The 10,820-nt window shown below is 45.3% G+C and overlaps 1 protein-coding gene across 1 annotated transcript in view; it reads left to right on the plus strand.

The window, feature by feature from the left end:
- The window catches only part of LOC141155251 (class I histocompatibility antigen, F10 alpha chain-like), a 43,685-nt gene extending 36,932 nt beyond the window's left edge, over positions 1-6,753 (plus strand). Inside the window, exons 4-6 of the mRNA XM_073642051.1 lie at positions 2,274-2,546; positions 4,001-4,090; positions 4,849-6,753. Coding sequence (XP_073498152.1) covers positions 2,274-2,546; positions 4,001-4,090; positions 4,849-4,961 — 476 coding nt within the window. The 3' untranslated portion in view covers positions 4,962-6,753. The remainder of the gene's footprint in view (positions 1-2,273; positions 2,547-4,000; positions 4,091-4,848) is intronic.
- The last annotated feature ends 4,067 nt before the right edge of the window (positions 6,754-10,820 follow it).

A 10,820-nucleotide genomic window follows, 5' to 3' on the forward strand; every position in this document is an offset into this window, starting at 1 on the left:
TTGCAAGGAATGGGGGAGGTACAATTGAACACTGCCCTGGGACAAGGACTTGCACGGGGATAGTTGCAAGTCTGCATCTTCTGATGCGGCAAGGATCACTTCTGATGGGCACACTTTTAGGCAGTGACCTGGGTGTCAGAGATGCTTCCAGGGGTCTTCCCCATGCTGTTCCCATGTCTTTTCAGCACTGTATGCATGTGTCACACAGCACATGGCCAGATAAGGTTGTAAAATGTTAAAATGACATTTCCCGGTGAATGCATTTGTCACGCTTGAAAGCAACACAAAAGTGCAAAAACGCATAAAAAATGCTACTTGTGAACATAGCCCAAGGTGTGGAGGAGTATTTTTGTTTTTGGTTATTTATTTTACCTTATACACAAGTCTTTACCCTGGAAATGAAGTTCCTTAACATATTTCACAGGAAAACCGTTTCCGTTTCGTTTTTGAACGTTTTATTTTGAGCCCGTAAAAGTGGCTTAATACCTCTGACCACGTTGTTGACAGCAGTGACCTGGGGGTCAGAAATGCTTCCTGGGGCGATGCCCATGCTGTCCCCATGTCATTTGAGCACTGTCACTATCGTTTTGGGCACTTTTTAGGCTTTCTACAGACTGCTGGGGGTGCCGCCGCAAACATGCTCGGGTCTCCCATAGACTAACATTGGGCTCGTTGCTCGGGTCGAGCAGCCGAGTATCACGGTGAGCTCGGCCCGAGCTTCGAGCACCCGAGCATTTTAGTGCTCGCTCAACACTAGTTATCATATGTACAGGTGGAGGTCGCTGTCTCTGTATGGAGGTTATATACAATCACACATGTACATGTATTCTGGCCGTGCACTGCTCCCATGTGTCCACAGCTGTATCTATCCCCTCATGACATCTGTCATACATGTGAATCCACTGTACATTTATGGAGCAGGCAGGGGAGACCCCAGTAATGAGAACCCTCCAAATATAGACCAGGGAATAGACAGACGTCACGTCGAGTCAGGTCATTATAATGTGATATTAGTCAGGAACCCCCATCACCCGTCTCTCCTGTACCATTCTAATGTTCGGTGGTTATCCCGGGGACAGGTGCTGAATCGTGTTTTTGCCATGCGTGTGGAATTAGCCCTGTTTTTGCAAGAGCACCAACAATGTCATGCAGATTGCTTCAAAAATCCTGAGTTCATTCTCATTTTAGCGTACATGGCTGATATATTTGCAGCTCTAAATCATCTCAATCAGCAGGTGCAGGGTGGTGGAGTCAACATCATGGAAGCAGAAGAAAACCTGAAAGCTTTTCAAAAAAAAACTACCGTTATGGAAACGACGAACAGAGAACAATAACTTCGCAAACTTTCCCCTTCTGGACGACTGTGTAAGTAAGATCGAAGATGTGTCTGGAATCGGAGACATTTCTGTATCCATGGAACTGAAGCAAACAATTGCCACGCACTTAGACGAGCTTGCAAAGTCTCTCGACGGATGTTTCCCTACAAGAGAGTCATATCCAGCATGGGTGAGACAGCCGTTCACGTTTGCTGTTGAGACAGCAGATGTCAATTATGAATACCTCGACGAAATCATTGAAATTCAGCAGAGTCAGGTTCAACAGCAACTCTTCAGAACAACAACACTCTCAACGTTTTGGTGTCGACAGTTGGAAAAGTACCCAATTATTGCTAAGAAAGCCCTGGAATTTTTTATACCATTTGTTGCAACATATCTCTGCGAACAATCCTTTTCGAGGAGAAAACAAAGAAAAGGAACAGACTTTGCTGTGAAAATGACATGAGAGTAGCACTTTCCAAGGTGAAGCCACGCATATCTGAACCGGTCTCTCAAAAACAACAGCAGAAGTCACACTGATTTGCAGGTATGTAATTTGTTGTGCGTTCATGCACTGTGTTGGTTTTGTTCTTTGATCAAGGTGATGTTCATGCACGGTTCATTTTGTGTACCAGTAAAAAAACATATACCTATGTCTTGAATTTGGAAAAAAATCATATTTGATTTATCACTAAAGAAGGGTTCGGTGAATGTGCATTTGAAACTGGTGGGTTCGGTACCTCAAACAAGGTTAAGAACCACTGATTTAGACAATTGGAAAATGACTACAGTGCAGATCACATAGGCCAATATTGTGCGCATGGACCGGAATCTGCTCATGTGAACGTAGCCTTATAGAAAGTACAGGGGTCTCTGCTGATTGTACAGACCCCCAGACAGGAGGACCGGTCAGATCTGTGCTGCACGGACTCCATGTTTCTCTTCTTCTTCCCTCAGTTCGGCCCCAGGTGAAGGTGTCCGGTCAGGAGAAAGGAGACACCATGAAGCTTCACTGCCAGGTGTACGGATTTCACCCCCGAGCTGTGGATGTGAAGTGGATGATGAATGGGGAGGACGAGGTTCACTCCTACGAGACCTCACACGTCCTCCCCAATCCTGACGGCACCTATCAGATCAGGGTCAGCGCGGAAGTGACCCCCAAAGAGGGCGACAGATACTCCTGTTATGTGGATCACAGCAGCCTGGAGGAGCCACTGAGTGTCGTGTGGGGTGAGTAGTGTCCGTACCGCGCGGATGATGGGAGTAACACCGTCATTACTGGTGATCACTATTGTGACATTAATTGTATCATCACCGCGGTCTCATTATTTTGAAATTACTACACTGTACGGACTTAACCCTTCATGCCCTGGTACAGATCCTTCCTGGTTTTAGCGGTCGGATAATCTCATATGTTTAGGATGTGAAGCATCCGTCCATAGTGATATCAGACCTCAAGATTTATTACCCCGGATAATAAGAGGAAATCTAGAAATCCAGTCCCATTGTCATCTGCGTATTGTATGTGGGGGAGAAGGGTCTGGTATTTTCTATGTAAGTGTCAGTGTGGGGATTACATGGAGGGTAAAAGCTTCTCCCCATTTCCTGCACAATGCCCCCCGATCCTTCCTCTCAGCACATAGACAGCGCGGGACGTACAAGGTTTCTTCTTCCTGCACATTTCCTGAGTGAGAAGGATCTAGGCGACATATTGTACAAACATGGCCGATAAATGCTCGTAAATTGTGGCAGATTGTGATGCAGAATAATCAGTGAAAATCTGTAACCTCTGAACTTATCATAAGGAGGAGCTGAATGATAGAGATGTAGCTGTAAATGTATGTAATACTATATACTATACATACGTCATCACCACAGAGGAGACTGATGTGAGGGATACATGAGATAGAGATGTACATGTATGTAATATTATACACTACACATACGTCATCACCACAGAGGAGACTAATGTGAGTGATACATGTGATAGAGATGTACATGTATGTAATACTATACACTACACATACATCATCACCACACAGGAGACTGATGTGAGTGATACATGAGATAGAGATGTACATGTATGTAATATTATACACTACACATACGTCATCACCACAGAGGAGACTAATGTGAGTGATACATGTGATAGAGATGTACATGTATGTAATACTATACACTACACATACGTCATCACCACAGAGGAGACTAATGTGAGTGATACATGAGATAGAGATGTACATGTATGTAATATTATACACTACACATACGTCATCACCACAGAGGAGACTAATGTGAGTGATACATGTGATAGAGATGTACATGTATGTAATACTATACACTACACATACGTCATCACCACAGAGGAGACTAATGTGAGTGATACATGAGATAGAGATGTACATGTATGTAATATTATACACTACACATACGTCATCACCACAGAGGAGACTAATGTGAGTGATACATGTGATAGAGATGTACATGTATGTAATATTATACACTACACATACGTCATCACCACAGAGGAGACTAATGTGAGTGATACATGAGATAGAGATGTACATGTATGTAATATTATACACTACACATACGTCATCACCACAGAGGAGACTAATGTGAGGGATACATGACGCTCTCAGTATAATCTGTAGCTTTTATTTGCCTTTCTGTTTTTTACCCAGAACGAAAAGCTTCCCGTGTCTGGGTCATAGCTGTGGCCATCATTGTGGGGGTCGTCATTCTTGGCATTGTTGGATTTCTCCTATATAAATGTAAGTTTTGTGTTCCGCATATATTTATGTATATATCATATTATTATTAACCCATGAATGTGCTAATAAAAAGTTAATTTCACCGGATGTGTCGCCTGTCTCTCCATATTTGCCGGTGACTGTTGGATCAAGTCCATGGAGGCGTCAGCTCCTCTTTCATATTGCCAACGCTGCTGCTTTTCCTGTGTATATGTAGGTTAATGTGCGTATTATAAAATGTCCTCTAATAGCGTCAGGCTGAATTCACGTTGAGTATTAGCTTAATGTTTAGCATGTTCACCATAAAAGCCCCCAACAAAGACCCTGGAAGTATTCATAGGGGTCCATTAGTGAGACAATTGCAGTAATACATATAGTGCTGAAAGAAGAGTATGGAATAGTGTTGTAGACGAGGCCGCTGTATACAGCAGTACGAGGTATAAAAGCATTAAACAGAAGCCGTTAATATCGTCTTACAAAGGTAATTAACCCATAGAAGTAAATAGCTGCCCAGTTATCTGGTACTGACTGAATAATTATTTAAGGGGAACCTGTCATGCATCAATGCAGAGCCGACGGTCAGTGCTGGGGGAGGTGACTGTAATTGCTCCGGGTGTCCATATGACTGAAATCTGGAGGCTCCCGGGAGAAATAAAGTTCATTTTCTCTCATGTTCTGCATTTTCAGCACCTGCACATATAGGGTTAATTTGTAGGTTAATAGCTTTATAGGACCTGACAGATTAACTTTAATGTAAATATATACTTTCTCCCTACCAGGCAAACTAAGGAGGAGACCACCGATAGAGCCCATCACTGTGCAGCCCATCGAGTTTCCAGAACTTCTGGTGCAGGAAGCAATGGAAAATCACAGCTCGCCAGCAGCACACTGACCTCACCCGAGTGCCTGAGTCCAGCCAGCTCAACACGATATTCACATACACAGTGCCTTCACTTATGTTATACAATGTCCTCCCTTATTATGTAAGGCTGTGTGCCTACAATGCGGATTTAATGCATTTCTGCCGCGAAAACGCATTAAAATCGCTTGGTAAGAGGTCTGGGATGTATCCCAATGATAATCCGCATGTGCGGTGCACATGCTGTGGAAATTTCCGCTGCCAATTATCATTGCGGAAAAATCCGCAGCACAACCAATTTGGGCGCGATATTGCAGCGAAATCGCGCCCATTGACTTGTATTGAACCGCATAATATCCGCATGTATACATGCGGATGTTATGCGGTTCAATGCGCGGATGGTACCCGGGTCTGAAGAAGAGGAGACTCACATCCGACTCGGGTACCATGGTACCTGCAAGTAAAAAAAGAATATAAAGTAAAAAATAAAAAAAATATTCATAGTCACCTCTCCGGCGGCCCCCAGTCTCCTCCCGGCCGCGTCCTCTCTCCTCGGCGTCCTGCGGTGTGCTGGAAGGACCTGCGGTGACGTCATTTAGTCAGCTGAATGGAGTTGCATGGATTTATATTGTGTGACCAACTTGTCTCCAGCCCTTTTCCAAGTGATGCTCAAAATCGCTTGGAAAAACGCATGAAAAAAACTCATGTATAAACGTTGAAAAAACGCATGTAAAATCTGCATGCGTTTTTTCTGCCAAGGAGATGCAGAAATGCTCAGGAACTTTCTGCTTCAAATCTGCATCGTAGGCACATATAAAAAGTGTTGACCCTTGTCAGGGAGATATTAAGAAAATATTAACCATTTCTCCCCCCTGAAGCCACCCTCACTCCTCCCTTATCCATCATTTGTCAGGACAAGAGCTGACAATCTAAAGTGTCTTCTATGCAAATTAACACTCCAGGCAGCTACCTGTGTGCAAGTCTCAGCACACAGAAAAAGCAGCTAATTAGCTAGATGCTGGCACAAACAGAAGGCTACAGGACCCAATTAACATACAAATACATTTCCTCTTAACACAGACCTGGGATAGAATCACACCTTCAAGCATAGGGGCAGAGATCAAAGGAAGAAGGAAATGGCCCGTTTAGTCTCCAAGAGAGTTTAATAATTCCCCAACCGCAGACTGCAGGATTTGCGGCACAGATACGGCATATGGAATATTGTAAGCTGCATAATTCCGATAATGATGGGACCTATATTTATAGTAGCAGGGTCAGCCAAGAAATGTATGCATATTTCCCTGTCGCTGAAAAACCCTCCGTGGAGCTGAAGCGCAAAAGCACCAGAATGACGGGTCGCAAATATGTCATGCGTGGTCTCTAAATGAAGGTAAAATCATAATAGAAAATTTGGTATCACTTTTGAGCTTCTGAGATCAACGCGCGATATGTTATCCCAGAAGTTAGCGTTTTTAATAGAAGCATGAAGGGAGGAGCCGAGCTCACATGATGTCAGCATAGGGGGAGTGTGGGCAAGTCTCTCCCTCTAGTATAAAATAGTTGGCTGAGGTTGGAGATTCATTCATTGCCAGAGGGGGTATAAGGACTATAAGCAACAGATCCTGTTCGATAATAGCCTAATCAAATCGGGGAGCCCCTCCTCCACCTATATTGAATAGTCTTAGCGATAGTATAGTAAGTTTCCTCCTTTAATCCTTATTATTTTGTATAACTGCTTATGTATTTTAATGTCTCCTTTGCAAAATCCTTGTATATATTTTTCCTAAACACTGCCTCCCTTTTGAATTAAATATAAAATGTAATAGTTCTGTTTCTTTTGTCCTGTAATCGCTCTCTCCCCCGAATCCATACGCTACCAGAACGCAGGCGTCCGACCAGGCCTGTATTATATTTCTAAGCTTGACGGTGGTGCCAGCGAATAATATTAATAATCGTGCTGTCGTGAAGCTGATAGTGACCGTACGGAGGGCATAAACACATATTCCATGCGTTGGCATCCCGAGATGTGACACCATACGCTCACTGGTCGCTTGCAGATACCTAAGGAATGAGTAGTCTGGATCGTGTGCTCGCGATTCCAGACTAAATCCGTGACACAGTGATGGCACAGTGAGATATTGAGTGATCTTCCCGGTGTCGTCGCTGTGGGAATCCCTAACAACCCTTATTATATATTATATCCTTACTATAAACAGTGTCCTCCATTATGATTATATACAATGTTGCCCCTTCTTATATATAATTTCCTCATTTTTATATTCAGCATTATCTCTTATCATATACACTGTGTTCCTTGGTATTATATACAGTGTCCTCCCTTATGAATGTATACAGTGTCATTCCATTTTATAGACAGTAAAAAAAATGTTAAGTGTATGTGGCAAAGCACAATAAAAACACATCCTGATGCGTTACATTGCGGTTATTTGTAGAAATAATTCTGTGAGCAATGTAATGACCTTCATGACAAAGCTCCTTTTTTTCTGACATGTGTCACTTTACGTGGACTGCTGCACAGGTCCAGACTGAGACTGATATTCAGCCTTGGCATTTGAGAACTAGCAGGCTCATGATCACCCATCCGCTCTCTACACCACCTTCTCCAGACGGGGTTTTCTATTACAAATAGGAAAACATATGATGTACTGCAAAATCAATTTTACCGCTATATAAGTTTAAATAATACTGCAACGCTCTGACTATATAATACCAGCACATAGTGACAGAATCATGCCATCATACTTATCCTTTAGGGGCAGTCCTCCCCCTAGTAAAGTTTTGCAAGCCATGCAGCTTGCCGAATCCTAACGTGTGTTAAATATATATGTTATGTGTGTATTTTTGTGACACCCTGAGGATGTCACGATAATTCTTAAAAAAAAAACGGAATTATGGAATTGTCTTCATAAACTAGTTATTGTAGAAAATACAGAATATGTGAAGAAGTTATAAGAAACTCGTCCTTTTGTCTATGGTCAGTCCATTAGGCATTTAGAAGAGAATATTTCACCCATCTTTCCTTTCATCTGAGTGTCTGAGAGCAGCAGAAGTCCTGGTGAAAGCCTCAGTGGCAGCCGGTTGTCCATGTATGGTTTCCTGAGTCCTATAGTAAGACGCTATATCACCCCACAAGCTGAGTGTCTGTAAATAGATATAGACGTCTGCAGATGTTATGTGTAACTCTAGGAATATGGAGTTGATATGAGCTCACTAATATTTAGCAGAATGTAATATAAACACTGTTAGGATTCTTCTCCGTTTGCCGGATCCAACAATCATAACATGACAGAATGAAAATCGCATAGTTGCAGACACGTGATGACTGTGGAACCAGCAAGTGGAGCCGAATCCGGTGTATGCTGCACATCGTTCAGATTCAACAAGCTTCGGTGCTTGCCGAAAATGTACTCAGGAGTGGACAACAACCCCTTTAACCCCTTTGACCGCCCCTTGAGAAAGCGGCTGCGGATGCCGTGAAATGCGCGTCGGGGTACTCCACTGCGCCCACTGTGCTGCCGGTTCGCCCACAGCCCCTACCACTGGTAAGACCATCACCTTAATAGCATGCCTAGTTATAGGGTAATTGATACGGATGTCATGGACATGTTTATCATTGGCATTTAGCTAATATAGGTATATGGTTTTATGCCCTACCTGTGCTGTACTTTATTATCTATGCTTGTAGCCTTTTATAATTGCAATGTTTACTAGGCAATCTTTTTGGGTTGTGGACCCACTTGCTGCACAGCTGTTGCTTTCCCTTGCTCATTTATAGTTGTCTTTTTTCTATAAGAATTTTTGTCTGTAATAAAATATGTATTTTTTAGCCATCATAACTCTGTTTCCTCATCATATATGTGGCGCCCATGCAGCTTCAGTCGCCACAGAGGTACTGCATCTCACCCAGAGGTGTGATATCTCACTCTCAGGTAAGGACGGAGTACTGCCCGGGACCCACCCACCTGCATCCAACACGATACCATTCCAGACCAGCAGGCTGGGCAAGATGCACTGGCTTATGCTGAGCCCTGTCCCTGGTTGGAAGTGGGGGGAACCGAGAGAGGGGGAACCATGTAGTGGGTGTGGGTGGGGGAAGCAGACAGGGGAGCACTTTGAGTAGGAGTATAAAAGGGAGAATCATCTTGGAAGACACAGTTCAGTCTGACATACCACAGGTGGCGTCATAAACATTATATCTAAAAACTATATTCCCCTTTTCTTTATTCCCCTTTAATTAACCGCCCTGGGTCACGGAGCGGGTCACTGCCACTGTGACATCCCCCAGCATTGACCGGCCCCGCTACCGTGTACCCCACGGCCCAGGGAGCACATCATATTTGGCATCACGAACAGGATATGAACCAACCTGTTATAATCAGGTATTGTGCGCCTAGAGACTGTGTTATATACTGAATGTGGCGCCCGCCCCAGAAGAACAGGCGCCATTATGTGCGCGATAAAGGACAACAAGGAACCTCCCATCGTGGGCCGGGTCCCAGAATGGCACCAAAAACGCAGTCCGCCCCATGCGCCTGTGGCCATATACCTATGTGGCACTCTGCTACACACAGGTACCACAGGACCCAAAAGAGTGCATGGACGGACTTCTCCACAAGAGGCCCTTAGTACATACAGACTCCTCCACCCTTCCACCTCATACCACCAGAGGGAGCCCTGTTAGGGATATATATACAGGAGGGTGGGGTTAGGTAGAGAGAGTGTGCTGGCACTTGAGATCAGTGAAGAGGCAGCACCTGTTGAGCTGCTGTGCTGAGGGCAAGCCAAGACCTAAAGCACGTGCTGAAGCCTTTGGGCCTAGAGCGTGGCCGGAGGCAAGGAGAGGAGAGAGGAGTTAAGGAGGCAGAGGGGCATCTTAAGCTCACCCCAGAACACAAGCCGGACACTGGGTCCGCGCCTACAGGGTCCTCTATGCCCAGTAGGAATAACCGGTATACCAGGAGGATTCCAGACCCTTGGTCAACCTGAAGCTACAATCATCTACAGAACTAGGAACCACGAAGGCCCCAGTGTCCAGGGATAGTGGCAGCCAGAGAAAAGTTCTTACTACCAAGCAGACAGGTGTGAGAGTGAAACAGTACAGAAGGTAGGCCTAGTTCCAGGCTGGTCAGGAGCTTCAGAGAGAGAGAGAAAGAAACGGATCAGGAGGCCTATTACCCGCGCACTGGGGAGAGTCCAGAAGTGCACCCTTCCTACTAAGTACCCTGAACCATACCTGTCGTTTACACCAGTAAAGGTACTGAAGCGAATCCCCTGTGTGCGTGCCTGTTATTCTCCCTTGACCTGGCTGGGCCACCTCTCACCTGCATCCCTTCCATCAACCCTGTCCCGGGGCCCGCTCCACCTGTGGGGAGCAGAAACATCTCAGCTGCCATCCCATCACCCCACGGAGGTCTGCAGCAGCGCTGGTACCCATTACCAGGAACCACAGGTGGCGTCACGAGGCAAAACCGTTTATCATCCCTTCAAGCAACAACCCCCTTTTAAGAGTGACCCCAGGGTACGGGCCTGGGAGCCGACTGCCGTGACATCCCAAGAAGGTAAAGGCCCGGGTACCGAGTCCCCCCATATCCCCCTGGGCGAGTCATCTCTCCCTGGCGTCACAAACAGGATTTCGTGCCCGTCGCCACCAGGTACTGTGTGCCGTATTTGAACTGTGGTGAACATCGCCGCCATTACCGCTTCGCTGCACGGGAAGAAGAGGGGCGTAACCGTGGGAACCAGAGAGGCCCCGCCTCGCGCTCTGACGCGGCACCAGGAAGCGTCAGGTCCTGGAAGGAGACCGCGATCTGCGGAGCTGCGGCCTACCCGATAAAAGCAAAGAAGGTAGGCTACGGTTTACTGGCCGGGGGT

Source organism: Phyllobates terribilis, unplaced genomic scaffold (assembly GCF_046119375.1).
Source record: "Phyllobates terribilis strain yellow unplaced genomic scaffold, ASM4611937v1 Scaffold_7__3_contigs__length_470593459, whole genome shotgun sequence".
Taxonomy (NCBI): domain Eukaryota; kingdom Metazoa; phylum Chordata; class Amphibia; order Anura; family Dendrobatidae; genus Phyllobates; species Phyllobates terribilis.